Source organism: Bos indicus, chromosome 15 (genome assembly GCF_029378745.1).
Source record: "Bos indicus isolate NIAB-ARS_2022 breed Sahiwal x Tharparkar chromosome 15, NIAB-ARS_B.indTharparkar_mat_pri_1.0, whole genome shotgun sequence".
In the NCBI taxonomy this organism is placed as follows: Eukaryota; Metazoa; Chordata; class Mammalia; order Artiodactyla; family Bovidae; genus Bos; species Bos indicus.
The window spans coordinates 28,878,476-28,895,644 of NC_091774.1; the positions used below are offsets into that span (position 1 = coordinate 28,878,476).

The 17,169-nt window shown below is 47.2% G+C and overlaps 1 protein-coding gene across 2 annotated transcripts in view; it reads right to left on the reverse strand.

The window, feature by feature from the left end:
- Window positions 1–270: 270 nt before the first annotated feature.
- The window catches only part of FXYD6 (FXYD domain containing ion transport regulator 6), a 37,011-nt gene continuing 20,112 nt past the window's right edge, over window positions 271–17,169 (reverse strand). For both annotated transcript variants that reach the window (XM_019975489.2, XM_019975490.2), the window contains exons 2-8: window positions 6,148–6,210; window positions 5,501–5,539; window positions 5,321–5,395; window positions 4,710–4,746; window positions 3,936–3,985; window positions 3,352–3,402; window positions 271–1,455 (exon numbers count right to left, since the gene is read on the reverse strand). In XM_019975489.2, coding sequence (XP_019831048.2) covers window positions 3,374–3,402; window positions 3,936–3,985; window positions 4,710–4,746; window positions 5,321–5,395; window positions 5,501–5,539; window positions 6,148–6,205 — 288 coding nt within the window. In that variant the 5' untranslated portion in view covers window positions 6,206–6,210 and the 3' untranslated portion in view covers window positions 271–1,455; window positions 3,352–3,373. The remainder of the gene's footprint in view (window positions 1,456–3,351; window positions 3,403–3,935; window positions 3,986–4,709; window positions 4,747–5,320; window positions 5,396–5,500; window positions 5,540–6,147; window positions 6,211–17,169) is intronic.

Sequence of the window (17,169 nt, forward strand, 5' to 3'; positions counted from 1 at the left end):
GGGTAAGGCTGTGGGGTGCAGCCTGAACCCCGTGACCTGGGGTGGAAGCAGGAGGAGGTGGGGGTGTGGGCAAAGGAGGGCAGAGGAAGGGTGGCTGGAGAAGCGGGGAGGAGCTAAGTGGTCAAGCAGCCAAAATAAAGAGCACCCGGCTGCCCTGCGGCCGTCACTTGCTCCCTCTGACCAAGGACACCCTCCCTTCAGCCCTTCGAGCAACACAGGTCCTACAAATACGTACATTCTTGCACAAAAAGGAAAGCACCTCAGAGCCACTAGGAAACAAGTGGTATTTTATTCCTTTTTGTCCTTGTTGAGAGGAGAGATCACGACACAGAGAATGGCAGTCCTGGTCACAGCGGCACGGCTGGTCAGTTTCCACGAGAACACAAGGGGCGGGAGGGGCGGGCTCTGACTTTCCACTCTCTTCACCACCTGGGACCTCCTGCTGCTCCCCCTGCAGCAGGGCTGCCTGGAGCCCTGCCTGCTCCTTAACCTGGGGCCAGGCTAGCAGAGGGGGCGTGGGCCGGCGCTGCTGCCTGGCCAGCAGGGCGCAGACAGCCAAGCAGAGGACCCCTGCTCTTTCTCCATGCTGCCCCTCCCCAGAGCACGGGCCCCAGCCAAATGCATCCACTCAGCCATGACCTGCCAGAGCCCCAGTTCAGGGATGAGAGTCTGGGTCCAGGCGAGCTGGCTATAGATGGGAATCTCTGGAGCAGGGAAGGGTGGAGAAGGGCGAATGGTTCCAGAGCCCGGGGGGTTATTGCTGAGAAGATATGCAAGGGGCACAGTTCCCTGGGGGCAGGGTAAGGCGGGGCATATGGGCACCAGGGAAGGGGTTCAGCCACCCGAGGGCAAGGTGGGCTCATCAGCTCCTTGCTGGAACCTCCCACTGCCAAGAGACCTCAGCACAGATTTGGTCCAGGGACAAGTATGGAAGCAAGGTTCTTACAAAAGGAGTGAAAAGCAGCCATGCACAAGGGTCATGAAGGTGATGTAAACCTTCCCAAGCCCCAAGCCAACTGGAGATTCCCACCAGACCCCCATAGCCACCCTGAAATCGAGAGAAGGGGCTGGTCTCTCAGAGAAAAAGCAGACTCCCAAGAGTGGGAGGTGATGGGGCCACGGAGACAGAGAGGCGCTGCCAGCCACATGGCTCAGCTCCGGCCCAGGAAGGTGGGTTCGGGTTCACTAAAACACAACATCATCCACAAACAAGCAACCACAAAGATCACAGTCATCAGACACACACACACAGACATACACATCACAGGAGGTGGACGAGACCACAGGCTCCAGGTGGGGGAGGCGGGGTTGCATTATTAAGTTGAGGACAGGTGTCAAGGGGCTGGGGACACATAAGCTCTTGGCTTCTCCTGGGGAAAGACCTGTTGCTGAAGTGGCCGGTTTTCTTAAGCATCAGCATTTGCATCTAATGGTTCAAGCAGCTGCCTTCAGGTTCTGGAGGTGGAAGCAGAAGAGAATTCAAATTAAAACAAACCTCTGGCTTCCTTTCAAACCTCTCCATCCACGTGTCTCCCAGCCATTCCTTAGGGCAGCCCCTCTGCCCATGGGAACGCCTAAGATGAGACCCACTCCAAGAGCCTTGTTTTCAGTACACCAGAGGATGAGTCTGAGAACCAGGACCAGGAGATGAAGGTGGAGGAGGGCATGGAGCTCGGGGTGGGGGGGGGGGGGGGGGGCTCTCTCAGGGGAATGGAAGCTGGCAGATGAAGACATGCAAAGGATTGTTAAACCCGGGTTTCTTTCTCAGGACACTCTCAAGAATTGCTCACAGTCCTGAGACTCAGGAGAATACGGTTTCCAAGAAAGTTCTAGTTTAAAAAAAAAGACAATTGTTGGCTCAAGGCTCCTCCCTGGCGCCTCCCCACACAGCTCCCCAGATTCGGAGCCACGAGCTGCCGTGACGTGGACAGATCACTGAGCCACAGCTGGGACACCTGCCACCTGGATTGGATCTATAGCCACGTCAAGCTGAGGCATCCCTGACCTCCCCAGGGCCCAGCTAGAAGATGGAGGTAATGAGCCCCACTCTGCCCACCCACGGGGCTGTCATGAGAACAGAAAAGCACTTAGGAGTGAATTCAAGTGCTCCACAGGTACCCCGTGTTATTACCATCACGGTAAGAGCTGGTGTACCGGCATTCTACATCCAGAAATTTCTTTCAACTCACAATTTAGGATAAAGTATATCCCTTATCTGGGGCTTCCCTGCTGGCTCCGTGGTAAACAACCTTCCTGTTAATGAGGAGACGCGGGTTCAATCCCAGGGTTGGGACAATCTCCTGAAGAAGGAAATGGCAACCCGCTCCAGTATTCTTGCCTGGGAATACCGGAAAGAATTCTAGTATCCCATGGATAAGAACCTCCATGGACAGAAGGAGTCTGGCGGGCTACAGTCCATGGGGTCGCGAAGAGTTGGCACTACTTAGCAACTAAACCACAACATATCCCTTATTTGTATGGAAAAAAGGCAGAGTGAGCAATAGAAGACTGATCGCTGCTGTGTCCCAGTGTATCGCAGGGTATGTCATAAAGGGAGACAGGCAGGAGCAGAGGGGTGTGGTGAAATGCAGCCCTCAACTATCAATACAAAGTCCCTGAGCTCAAGTTCCAGTCTGTTACTTACTATCTGTATGGCTCTTCTCTCTGACCTCAATTTATTCATCTATAAAATGGGGCTAAACCCCACCTGTCCTACTCACTTTTTCTGGCAGGCTTGAGTGAGTTTGTGTATGTGGCAGCAATTTGAAAACCATAAAGCATTTAGATTATTGCTTTCCTGCATTACTATAACGAACAACGGAAATGAATACTGAACAGTAACTTGGTGCCCCTAAATGTCAAGAACTGATAATGCTGGTATGGTGTTGGGGGTGGGGGTTCGGGGCCATATACTATTCTTCCTACTTCTGTGTAGGTTGGAAAGTTTCAAAATAAAATGTTAACTTCAAAGGATGGCCTGAGGAACTTTCTGAATCATCACTGGAAGCCATTGTCTTTATACGACTTTGATATCAGGAGCATTTCACGAACGCTAATTCCCTCCCAAGCCATGCCCACATGGCAGCTAGGATGAAGCCCCAGCAACTTGACTGCTGGGTTGTGAGGAAGCTCTATTTCCCAACTGCATGTTTTGTGTGTGTGTGCGTGTGGTACTGGGAGGTTTTAGTCCATCTGTCTCATGGACTTCAGACTGAGTTTCTGCAGAGCACAGCTCATAATAAAAGCCAGGCACATTGCAAAAGCTAGCCCAATTCTTCCCTGATGACTCCTCGGCCAGACTCTGGTCAGAACAGTGATGGTGACAGAAGATATGGGCAGACAGCATCTTACCTTTGCGCCTGGGGGCTGCACTTCAGTTCTCTGCTTTCTGGGGCTCCGTGGCTGGAAAAAGAACCAGAATGGAGCCCAGTGAATGTATGGAGGGTGGGGAATGAACTCCTCACCCCAGTGGGCCACCCCCGCCCCCCACAGCAGCTATGCCTGTCTCGGGGGTTGGGGGGAGCCTGACCCACAGAGCAGAGGTGATTCATGCAGACCTGTGGAGATCCCCATCTGCTATTCGCCTGTTAGAGGACTTGGCATGTTCCTGAACTTTTCTGAGCCCCTCTGTTGTAAAATGTGGAGAGTGATGCCTACCTCCTGGGGCCGTGTGCCCACTACTGAGAAGTGAAGCACTCTGTCCCAAGCCCAGCACTGAGCAGAGTCCCTGTAAGTAGCAGTCGTCAGCCTGTCTAGTGGAGGTGAGGGGATGACACAGAAGAGGACCCGGGACCCCTCTCTGGCACCTGGAAACATGCCTGGCCGGCCAGCTCTCAAGAAGCCACCGCACCTGACATCCATCCTCCACCCCAAGCTGTACAAGGACCCTTGCCCATTTCCTCCGTCCCACCTGGGCAGGTGGTCTTGACACTTACCATTTGCAGTGACGAGGTTCTCCACCTGAGCTTCCTCATCCCCAGGAGCCCTGCAGGCAGACAAGATGCAAGCCGTCAGAGGTCTCCAGGGCAAACCCAGAGAGCACCGCCACTCCCCTTGCTGGGGCAGGGCCCAGGGATTCATCTCCTCCAGGTCATGGTGGATCATTCTCCATTATGGGGCTCACGGCATGCGGGGCGGTCAGAGGAATTTACGGGCACCCTTCGATGTTGGCACCCGAGAGGGATAAGTGCTGGGAAGGGGTGTGTTCTGTCACTGACTTGGGACTTCTGAGGTCCAGGGCTGCCCTGAGTTACCATGGGGACTAATGAGTGTGCCCTTATGTAGGGGCACAAGGGTGAGTGAGAGGAAGCCCAAATTTCCACAAAAATCAAAGAGCCTCATGAACAGGTGACCCGCAGAGCAGCATCACAGGTCCTGGAGAGAGGAGACAGACCTCAAGAGAGACCCTGAGGCCAAGCCCAACTGTCTCAAGGGCCTCCAGACAAGGATCCAGCATCTTTTCCTCCCCCTCCCCCACCCCACACATACATCAGAAGAAAGAAGGGCAGGCTGACCCTTGACCTTTTGACCTCTCCTTTGCCCCCAAGGCTGCCTGGCAACTCTCAAAACTTCTACCCCTACGCCAAGGCACATGGCCTGTCTCCGAGACAAGAATCCAGAAATACATTCTTTTGGGGGTCACACACCACAGGCCCCTCCCTGTGCCCCCCCAGCGTCACCCCAGGTGCCCACAGCAATGGCATCCTTACCGCGGCTTCTGATTGAAACTGCACTTGCATCGGCGGCCTGAAAGACAAAGAAACCATCCAGGGTTAGTGTCCAGCTTGGCCAGAGCAGGGCTGCGCTGTGAGTCTGGGACGGTGTGACTAGTGGCCTGGGATTCTGCGCAGTGAACGACTTGCACGGCTGTATGTGGCGATCCTTGGTTGGAGGAGGGCTCTTCTGATGTCAAGGTTCAACATGACTGTCTTCTTGACCACGTAAGCGCTGACAGCTGCGAGCAGCCCAGGCTCATGAGGGGAAACAAATGCAGGGGGATACGCCTTGGAGCCCTCTAAGGACAGCCCCCGTCTCCTCTCCCCTGTGACTTCCCCACTCACGCCCTGATGGATACAGCCACCCCACCCCTTCGTATCCGTGCTTGTTTTCATCGAGAACTTATTCTGTTCATGCTTCACTGTTTCACTGAGCACCTATTATGTGCCCAGCAGTGTATTAGGTTCTGGAGATAACTAGGAAGATAGACGGGCTCCTTCGCTCTCCAGGAAAGAGAACTGCCAGGCTTTTACACCGCATGCCACCTGCTTCACAGCCACAGACATTGCCCTTCGAGAGTGAGCAGAGGAACAAATATACTTACTGAGGATAAGCAGGATCCCCACCGAGAAGAGGACCACGGCAAACACCAATCCCCCAATTCTCAGGGTCTGGTAGTCTGCGAAAGGAAAAAGGGTGAGAGTCAGAAGAGGGGGAGGGCCAGGGAGAGCACGTCAGTCCCGCCCCTGGGTGGGGCTGTGCCTCCCCCACCATCACCACTCACCATAATGAAAAGGGTCCTTTTCTTTCTCCTGCTCAGTGGCTGGAAAAACAAACAGATGTGGTCAAGAAGAAGACAGCTCACATCTCCCACCTTGTCTCACAGGCCCCACTCCCCACACAGGGATCCCTGGAAAGCAGGGCCCAGGAAGCAGAGACGCTCACAGAAGCATGGAAGGGTGGGCAGCCTGCCAGGGTCACTGTGGGGGCCAAAGGCAGGTGCAGCTCAGAGCCCGAGTCAGAGTCTGTGTTCACAGGAGACACACATATTGCCCCTTCTGAATCTTAAATCATCCCCAAAAGGCAGGGGGATTTTCTTCTTGTTACAGGTGCGGAGGCTGAAACCAAGGGAGGACACGTGACTCGCAGTCTAGACTGATGTGCAAGTCTGGCTCCCAGTATTCAGGCTGAGTCTACAGGGACCTGCTGGGCTTGATGGCAGGAGCCAGTGGGGAGAGGTGGGCAGGCTGGATTGGGGGCTGAGTTAGCTGCTGCCTTCCAGGATTTTCTTTGCAGACTAAAGGCAGGGAAGCTGATCAGACAGGTAGAATCTCAGAGCCCCCCACCCTGAGTGTCCCACAGGGCCAGGACCTTCCATGAGAAAGGGCTGTGGCTGCCACCCTGTCGAGCCAGGTCCTGAGGGATACTCACCACTGGCCAGGACCACTGGGGCCAGGAGGCCACACAGGAAGAGCAGCACCACTTCCATGGCGTCTGGGGACAGAGGGAGGGAAATGATTCTCTGGGTAGGAGACTCCTCACTCTAACCCTCAGCCCGGCCTGGGCCCCAGTCGGACTCCCACCCTGACTCCCACCCTGACTCCAAGCTCTCCCCTCAGATGGTTTGAAAGCCGAAGCAGCAGCCACTGACAGACTCCTTACAGAGGGCTCTGCAAGCATGAATGCAATTACAATGGAATCAGTTCAACCAGCAGGTGCTGTGACTAATAACCCGTTTTGCAGGTGAAGAGCCTGAGCTTAAAGGAGGTGAATAACACTTATGAAGCAAGCAGCAGAGCCTGGATCCTAACCCAGCTCAGGAATGCCTCCACCAGGCCGCCTCTCCGGTGCCAAAGTCACAAAACCCCAAGGGTTTGGGGAGAACATCTCACCTGAGTCCTCCTCCCCAGACTACCCAGAGACATGGCCATCTCTAGCTCATTAAGATGACTGGGACTTGTGCCCTCATCCTCTACAACTGAGACCCACTGGCGGAAGTTATTTCTATCAGATTAAACGGGGGCAGGGAGACCAATGCCCCTCGTGTCCAGCCAGGGGTGAGGGTGGGAGGCTTGCTGTTTCCTGGACTCTGTATAATAATCCCTGAAGGGCTGACAGCTCTCCCTCAAGGTGCCCCCGCACCCTCTCACCTCCAAAGTGCCCAAGTCAACTCCTCTCATAGACTCTAGTTCATAAACCTCTGAAAGGTGGTTTGATTAAACAAAGGGAGCATGGAGACAGGTTCTCAGAGCACCAATGCCCAGCCTCCCCTTCCCCAGCAGGTGCCTGAGACTTCTGCTCAAGCCCCTGGTCTCGGGTCAGTGGTCCCTGGATGGGCCATCTGGATGGAGGCCGAGGGCAGGGCAGCTGGTCCCTCCCAGGGATGGATTTCGGTGCAGTTACACGTGCCTCACTCATGGGCTTAAAGGAGGGCACTAGAGAGCCAGAGAGGTAAAGGGAAAGAAACCCAGGCCAGAAAAGACCAAAGCTGCTTGCTCTTTCTTGGTGGGGTGAAACCGGCTGCGGTCAGACCTCCTGCACATTCTCTAGCAGCCAGGACCACACGTGCTGGGAGGGTTCATTCCTCTCCTGGCCCAGCAGCCCACAGCCCCCAGCTGCCCTTCACCTCCCGGCCAGCAGAGGTCAGAATAGCTCCATCCGCAATCAAACCACGGCAGTGACCCTGGACTCCACTTGGAATTCAAGAAGCATTTCTTGTAAGGCAGTTATTTGCTTTTAATGCTACTTCACTTAATATTTGTATTTCTTTTAAACTTCACATTATATTTCATAAGTATAAAAACATATGTAACACACATAATGAAACAGTAAAAGGAAACATCCATAAAGCAGCTTAAGAACTGGCACTTTGTACACGCTGCTGCATTTTATCTATTTCCTCCAACCCATCCCCTTGCCTTACTCCCAGAGGTAAACAGCACCCTGAATATAGACGTTTAACAAGTTCCTTGCTTTTCTTTAAAAAAAAGTTTAAAAATTAAGATACAATTCATATACCACAAAATTCATTTTAAAGTGTACAATTCAATGATGTTTAGTATATTCACAAAATTGTGCACTATCATCTTTAAGAAACATTCATCATCCCAAAAGAAAGCTGGTACCCACGGGCAGTCATTTCTCATTATCCCTTTCTCACAGTCCCTGACAATTACTATCTACTTTCTGTCTCTATGGATTTGCCTATTCTGGGTCTTTATATAAACATATCATAAAATACATAGCCTTTTGCATCTGGTTTCTTCACTTAGCATAAAGCTTTCAAGGTTCATCTATACTGTAGCATGTATCAGTACTTTTTATGGCTGAATAATATTCCATTGTATACTATTAAGTCGCTTCAGTCGTGTCCGACTCCGTGCGACCCCACAGACAGCAGCCCACCAGGCTCCCCCGTCCCTGGGATTCTCCAGGCAAGAACACTGGAGCGGGTTGCCATTTCCTTCTCCAATGCATGAAAGTGAAAAGTGAAAGTGAAGTTGCTCAGTCGTGTCTGACTCTTCGTGACCCCATGGACTGCAGCCTACCAGGCTCCTCTGTCCATGGGATTTTCCAGGCAAGAGTACTGGAGTGGGGTGCCATTGCCTTCTCCATTCCATTGTATGGAGATATATATATATATTGCTCTTTTTAAAGAATATTTATCACTTACATGTATCTAAAAAATACATCAGTGGAGCTTCTTTGAGCTTTATAATGTATCACTTTGTTTCATCATCTGACACTGGCTTTTTTGTTGTTCAACACTTCTAAGACTCATTCATAAACACAGTTCATTCATTTTTCAGTGTTATGTAATACTTCACTGTGCAGGTAAATATTATCATGTATTGGTCTGTTCTATCAACAGATTTTCCCCCCAATTATGTGCTATTATAATGTAGTTTTTGAACATATTTTGAGTTTGTTGCCTAGCACACAAGGGCACTGTTTTTCAAATCTTTTAACTACCACTTTCACAGGAAATACTTTTTATGTTGGAACCCAGTACAAACATACATACATGTAAACCAGAAATAACAATATTGCTAAACAATACTTAGCCTTTAAAAGGATGATGCCCTCTGATATTTTCCATTCTGTTTCTTTAAAAGAAAAAAATAGCTAGGCCAATTAATGGCTAGACCCATAAATTAATTAGTGGGTCACTCTTCAGTTTGAAAAATTATATTCAAGAGATAAGTTTAGGAGTTAAGTCATTGGGTTGTACAAATTATCAACTTTATAGAAAATGTTCTAACTATTTCCCAAGTGACCATCTCCACTTTAAAGTCCCACCATTGCATATGACTGTCCCTACTACTCCACATCCTTATCACTTGCTATTACTAGACTGCTTAATTTCTGCCAATCTAGAAGTGTAAACTATGGTCTCAATTGGATTCCTTAGAAATGCAGTTTAGCTTTTGATTGTTTATTTGCCATGCCTGTTTCTTCATCAGTGATGGCCCTTTCATGTCTTCTGCTCAGTTTTCCAATGGGTTGACATCACTATTATTCACTTATTATTCTGGATACTAAAGTTTTGTCATTAAGGATACTTGCCTTTTTACATTTTTACTGTCTCTCAATGAGTACAATTTCTTACTTCTAGTGTTACTGAATGCAATGATCTTTCTGTCTTGTTTAAAGATATTCCTTGTCACCCTGAGTCAGAAAGAATTTGCAGGACTTCCCTGGTGGTCCAGCAGTTAAGACTCTGCACTCTCAATGCAGAGAGCCAAGTTCCATCCTGGTCAAAGAACCAGATCCCGCAGGCTGAAACTAAAGATTTCACGCTGCAACTAAAAGGTCCCACCCCACATGCTGAAACTGAAGACCCTTCATGCCGTAACTAAGCCTCAGTACAGCCAAATAAATACTTAAAAAAAATTTTTTTTTCTTCTAAATATGTCAAAGTTCTGTCTTTTACATTTAAGTCTGTATTCCATCCAGAATGAATGTCTATGGAAGGCATGAGGTTGGGATCCAATTCTTGCTCTTTCCACCTGACAGTCACATGTCCTGGACAGCACCATCTGTCGGTATCTTCCCTCACGACGCGCAGGGCCACTCATGTCATGTATCTGGTTTCTGTTCAGGTGTGGGTCTGTTTCTGGCCTTTCTCTTTGGATCTATTCGCCCATTTGTCTGTTCCTGCATCAAGATCACTGTTTCAGTTACTACAGCTTTATGGTAATCTTCCCAAGTGGTGGGAGAAGCTTCCTCTTCTTTTTCTCCTCTCTTCTCTGCCTCTCTTACCTCTTCCTTCAGCAATGTCTTAGCTATTCTTGGTCTTCTGCTCTTATATATATATATTTTAGAATCAGTCTGTTAAATTCATCTAAAATGATTGGGATTTTCATTGGAATCACAATTCACCTATTCCCTTGTGGCTCAACTGGTAAAGAATCCACCCAATATGGGAGACCTGGGTTCAATCCCTGGGTTGGGAAGATCCCCTGGAGAAGGGAAAGGCTACTCACTCCAGTATTCTGGCCTGGAGAATTCCATGGACTGTATGGTCCATGGGGTCACAAAGAGTCAGATGCACAACAGAGTGACTTTCACTTCACTTCATAGAACATGGGGACAATTAACATTTTTGTGATATTAAGTCTCCTATCTGTAAATAAATCTTTTCATTTGCTTATATTCTTTTCAATGTTTGGTTTTTTTTTGGCTCTGTCACGGGGCATGTGGAATTTTAGTTCCCTGACCAGGGATCGAACCTGTGCCCCCTGCAGTGGAAGTGCAGAGTCTTAACCACTGCCCACTGGACTGGCAGGGAAGTCCCTCAATGTATTTCAATAAAGTTTTATAAATGCTTTCATATAGGTCTTCCACGTCTTCTGTTAGATGTATTGCTAGGTACCTTATTATTTTATTGTTATTTAAAATACTGTCTCTTGTGTTTTCTAATTTTTGCTGGTATGGAGAAAGGCAATTGATTTGTATACATTGATCTTAAATCCAATCATCTTACTAAACTCTCTTACTATTTATAATAATTTACCTATAGATTCTTTTGGTTTCTCTGTGGACATATCTGTAAATGATACAAGACTGTTTCTTCTATTCTAATAGAAGAATATAGTGTTTATTTCTATTTCTTGTCACACTGTACTGCTAGGACTTATAGTAAAATGCAGAATAGAATCAGTGATAAAAGACATACACACATATAGTCTTACTAATTTTTAAATTTGTGTGTATGTTTAATTTTCCCCCAGCTTTACTGTGATATAACATTGTGTAAGTTTACAGTGTATAATTACCACAATAAAGTTTGTTAATACTTCCATCACCTCACATAATTACCTTTTGTCTGTGTGTGTTGAGACTGGATAATGAAAATGTAGTATATGTGTTTATATGTGTGTGTGTGCACACGTGCGCACACTTACACACTCGGTCATGTCCCTCTCTTTGCAACCCCATGGACTGTAGCCCTCCAGGCTCCTCTGTGCATGGAATTTCCCAGGCACAAATACTGGAATGGGTTGCCATTTCCTTCTCCAGGGCATCTTCCTGACCCAGGGCTTGAACCTGCGTCTCCTGCACTGGCAGGCATCTCCTGCGTTGGGATATTATTTAGTTATAAAAAAGGAGATAACTGATTTTAAATAGATTTCTTCTAACATTTTAGAAGTTCCCCTCTAATCCTGGTTTTCCAACATGTTTCTCTTTTATATTAATTATGAATGAGTACTCTACATCTATATTTTTTAACCTATATCAATGAAGTAAAGTGAATATAAAATTATCTAATGTTAAATCATCCTTGCATTTGTGGGATGAAAGCAATGTATTATTTTAAATAAACTGATGGATTTGGCTTGCTGATATGTTGTTTAAGATTTTTGCATTTATGTGCATGAGTGATATGGGGCTGCAATTTTTATTTTATTGTATCAACCTTGCCTGCTTTTGGTATCATGGTAGTACTGGCCTCACAGAACAAGTATTTCCTCTCTTGCTACTCCCTGGAAGAGACTGCAGAAGATTGAAATAAATATAGTATAAATAAATAGTATGTTCTTTGAACATTTGGTATAACTAAACTATAAAATCACCTGACTTAGTATTTTCTTTGTGGGATAATTTTAACTTGTCTTTTCAATGAGTTAATGGTTACGACACTCTGGCTTCCCAGATGGTGCACTGGTAAAAGAATCTACCTACCAATGCCGGGGACACAGAAGAAGCAGGTTCAGTCCGTGGGTCTGGAAGATCCCCTGGAGTAGGAAATGGCAACCCACTCCAGTATTCTTGCCTGGAGAATTCCATGGACAGAGGGGGATGGCGGACTACAGTCCAGGGGATTGCAAAAGAATCAGACACAACTGAAGAGACTGAGAGCGCGCGCGCGCGCACACACACACACACACACACACACGACATTCTTCAGATTTCTACCTTTTTCTTGATGGACTGCAGCCCGCCAGGCTCCTCTGTCCATGGAATTTCCCAGGCAAGGATACCGGAGTGGGTTGCCATTTCCTCCTCCACGAGATCTTCCCTGAATATAGTTAGTGAGTTATAATTTTTACAGAAATGTTTCCTTTTCTATTCAAATTTACTGCCATAAGGTTGTTTGTAGTATTTTCTAGCTATCATTAGAAATCTTTGTTGGATCTGAATTATGTTCTTTTTTACATTGTTACTTTTGTTTATTTGCGACAACTCTCTTCTGTCTTGATTGGACTCACTAGAGATTTAACTGTTTTAATAGTCTTCTCAAAGAACCAACTCTTAATTTTGTTGATCCTCTTTATGGTTTTTTAAATTATTCTTAATTCTGCCCTTAAACATTCTTTGGGTTTATTCCATTGTTTTCTCTTTAGATTTGTCTTCTTTTATTGTATATCTAGCTCATTAATATTTAGCATTTCTTGTTTTCTAATCTTAGCACTTAAGACTATAATCATCTAAGTGCCACTTTCATTCCAAATATAAGCTTTGAAATGTGACTTTTTGATTATTATTTAGTTCTTAGTATTTTAGACTTGTGCTATAATTTATTTGACCTGTGCATCAAGAAGCACGCTTTTTAAATGTTCAAATATATAGTGATTTTAAATTTACTTTTGTTACTAACTTGAAGTCTGCTCCTGCCCCTAAAAAGGGCTCTAAAAAAGCTGTGACCAAGGCCCAGAAGAAGGACGGCAAGAAGTGCAAGCGCAGCCGCAAGGAGAGCTACTCCGTGTACGTGTACCAGGTGCTGAAGCAAGTCCATCCGGACACCGGCATCTCGTCCAAGGCCATGGGAATCATGAACTCCTTCATTAATGACATCTTAGCGCGCATCGCTGGCGAGGCATCGAGCCTGGCGCATGACAACAAGCGCTCGACTATCACATTCAAGGAGATCCAGACCGCCGTGCGCTTGCTGCTACCTGGGGAGCTGGCCAAGCACGCCGTGTCCGAGGGCACTAAGGCTGTCACCAAGTGTACCAGCTCCAAGTAAATATAATATGCCTAGCCACTGTTAACGGAGAAGGCAATGGCACCCCACTCCAACTCTTGCCTGGAAAATCCCATGGACGGAGGGCCTGGTGGGCTGTAGTCCATGGGGTCGCTAAGAGTCGGACACGACTGAGTGACTTCACTTTCACTTCACTCTAACTTAAGTGCACTGTGGTCAGAGAATGTGCTCTGTAGTATTTGGATATCTTGAAATTTATTGAGACTTGCTTTGTGATCTAGTATATGGTTATTCACTTCAAAAACTATACTCCATGTATTAAATTACAAATTCTTTTATTGTTGGGAAAAAAGTTCTATATGCCATTGTGTGTGTGTGCTAAGTCGATTCAGTCATGTCCTACTCTTTGTGACCCCATGGACTGTAGCCCACTGAGCTTCTCTGTCCATGGGATTATCCAGACAAGAATACTGGAGTGGGTTGCCATTCCCTTCTCCAGGGGATCTTCCCAACCCAGGAACTGAACCCAGGTCTCCTGCATTATAGGCAGATTCTACTGTCTGAGCTCCCAGGGAAGTCCCTGTATGCCATTGCTGCTGCTAAGTCGCTTCAGTCGTGTCCGACTCTGTGCGACCCCAGAGACAGCAGCCCACCAGGCTCCCCCGTCCCTGGGATTCTCCAAGCAAGAACACTGGAGTGGGTTGCCATTTCCTTCTCCAGTGCATGAAAGTGAAAAGTGAAAGTGAAGTCGCTCAGTCGTGTCCGACTCTTAGCGACCCCATGGACTGCAGCCCACCAGGCTCCTCCGCCCATGGGATTTTCCAGGCAAGAGTACTGGAGTGGGGTGCCATTGCCTTCTCCGTGTATGCCATTAGATTAAGAAAATTAACCATATTGTTGAAATTTCTATATGTTTTCTCATGTTTTGACTGTGTGACCAATTTGAAAAAGTTGCTTTATAATCTTACCACTGTGAGGAAGAATTTATAAATTTATCCCCAAATTTCTTACAATATTATAACAGTAAGTTTAAAATTGTTACCTTGTCCTGTGAGCTGACTCTTTTACGATTACATATGAATCCTATCTTAAATTCTACTTTACTTTCTACTTTTCTTTATGCATTGTGTATATCTTATCATCTTACAGTAAACAGCTAGATTTAAAAAATTCGACCTGATTATTAACGGTCAAGTTTACTCCATTTAACTTTATTGTGACTATTGACATATTTGGTCTGATTTCTACCACCTGTTTCCCTCCTACTTTTCTTATGTGTATTTCTCTTTCAATTTTTTTTTTTCTAATTTATTTTCTCCCTCTACTGCTTAAGAAATTATCCAAGCTATTTCTAGTCTTTTAGTAGTTACCTTTGGAATTTGATCATTTGTATTTTCTATAGACTGAATGTTTGTGTCCCCAAAATTCATGTGTTGAAACCTAATCCTCAATGAGATGATATTTGGAGGTAGGCCTTTGGGAGGTAATTAGGTCATGAGTTGGGGGAACCCTTATGATGAGATTAGTGCTCTTTTATAAGAGACCCCAGAGAACCCCCTTGCCCCTCTGCCATGTGAGGGCTCAGTGAGGAGACGGCTGTCTATCAGCCAGGAAGCAAGTCCTCATCAGACACTGAATCTGCTGGCACCTGGATCTTGGACTTCCCAGCCTCCAGATATATGAGAAATAAACATCTATTGTTTATGAGCCACCTAGCCTATGGTATTCTATTATAGCAGCCTCAGAACAGACCAAAACAATATTCAATTTCACAAAGATTTAATTTATATTTTTGGTTGTGCCACATGGCTTGTGGGATCTGAGTTCCCCAACCAGGGATCGAATGTAGGCTCCTGGCAATGAAAGCACTGAGGACCAACCACTAGCATGCACGCGCAGCTGCTTCGGTCGTGTCCGACTTCTTGTGACCCTATGGACTGCAGCCCACCAGGCTCCTCTGTCCATGGCATTCTCCAGACAAGAATAGTGGAGTGGGTTGTCATGCCCTCCGCCAGGGGATCTTCCCAACCCAGGGATCAACCCCTTGTCTCCTGCACTGCAGGCGGATTCTTTACCTATCGAGCCATCTGGGAAGCCCCACTAACCACTAGACATCCAGGGAATTCCCTTAACAATGAGTTTAAATGTCTACGGCTAACCCAGGGATCAAACCCTGGTCTCCGGCATTGCAGGCAGATTCTTTATCAGCTGAGCCACAAGGGAAGCCCAAGAATACTGGAGTGGGTAGCCTATCCCTTCTCCAGGGGATCTTCCCGACCCAGGAATCAAACTGGGGTCTCCTGCATTGCAGGCACATTCTTGACCAACTGAGCTATCAGGGAAGCCAAAATGTATAATAGTTATAAGGTAAAATATTCTTCTTGAAAAATACAAATCACCCTCTACCTGATACATATGCTATTATTGTACAAAATTTCAGTTCTGTTCTTAGTTCTATGAAATAGGTATTAGCGTTTGTATTTCTTGGAAAGAAACACTTTATAGATTCACCTGTGTGTATAGTGGCCAGCCTTTAAGAGAGCCCCCAGTACCTCCTGGCATCCACACCTCTGTGCAGTCTCCTTTCACAGTGCACCAGGGCTAGTATGCTGCTGCTGCCGTGGCTAAGTCGCTTCAGTCATGTCCGACTCTGTGTGACCCCATAGACGGCAGCCCACCAGGCTCCCCCATCCCTGGGATTCTCCAGGCAAGAACACTGGAGTGGGTTGCCATTTCCTGCTCCAATGCATGCAAGTGAAAAGTGAAAGTGAAGTCACTCAGTTGTGTCCGACTCTTCGTGACCCCATGGACTGCAGCCTACCAGGCTCCTCTGTCCATGGGATTTTTCAGGCAAGAGTCTGGAGTGGGGTGCCATTGCCTTTTCCAAGGGCTAGTATGGGTGACCAGTAAAAACATGGCAGAATTGATATGTTACTTCCAGTATCAGATTATAAGCACCACAGCTTTCTTTTCTTGCTTTCTCTCTCAAGGATTGCTTGCTCTAGGGAAAGTTACCTGCCATGTTAAAGGATGCTCAGGCTTCCTTATGGAGAGGCCCACATGGCAAAGAACCGAGGAGCTCGGTTCAAAAGCCCACTAGGAAGTAAGGCTGCCATGAACCATTAAGCGGGCTTGATCATCCAGCCTTCACCGACTGTCACCCTGGCTGCCAGTTTGACTGCAAGCTCATCAAAGGCCCAGAGCATAACCACTCAGCTCCTCTCCTCCCTGACTGCTGACCCTCAGAAACTGTGCAAGATAATAAACATTTGTTGTTTTAAGCTACTGTTATGTTGCAACAGAAAACTCATGCTGTGTATCTACTAACCCATTTGTTTATGATTCCTTTTGAATCTCAGGCATCCAGCAAGCCATTTTTCTTGATTTCTGGAGAACATCTTAGGATTTTCTTTAATGAAGATCTATTAGCTGTAAACTCAGTTTTTCTTTATCGTTCACCCTTCTGGGGGCAGATCTCACATTCCCCAGTAATTCCAACCTTCTAGTATTCAAGCCTTTGTCTAATTCCCTCCCCTAAACAGGGGAAGCAGCTGGGACTGCTTCTAGCCAGCAGAGAGGTTATGAGGCAAGCAAGGCCCCTCCAGGGAGGAGGAAGGACACAGGTCAAGGGTCCCAGGCCACTAGTCACCGCTACACCTCTCCACAGCTCCACCTAATTACCTCTACAGATGCTTAGGTTCAAGTAAATCCCCACCCCCGACACACACATACGCACTGAATTCCTAAACAGAGGTATACAATTCCAGGTTCTGCAAGGGATAAACAGGCAAGCAAGATGGGGGCAGTGTGTGAAAGCAGAGCACTCAAGATATTTCAGCAAATGTGAAGAGAGCTTCACGAGAGGCAGAGACTACACTCAAGGAGTAGCCCGCATGGCAGGGCAGAGAAGAGGGAGCAGGGAATACAGCAGGGCACCTGGGCTGCCTCCATGGAGAAGCTGACATTCCAGCTGAACCCTAAAAGCAGGATGGGATTCTGAGGGACAGCGGTAAGAAAGGAGAAAA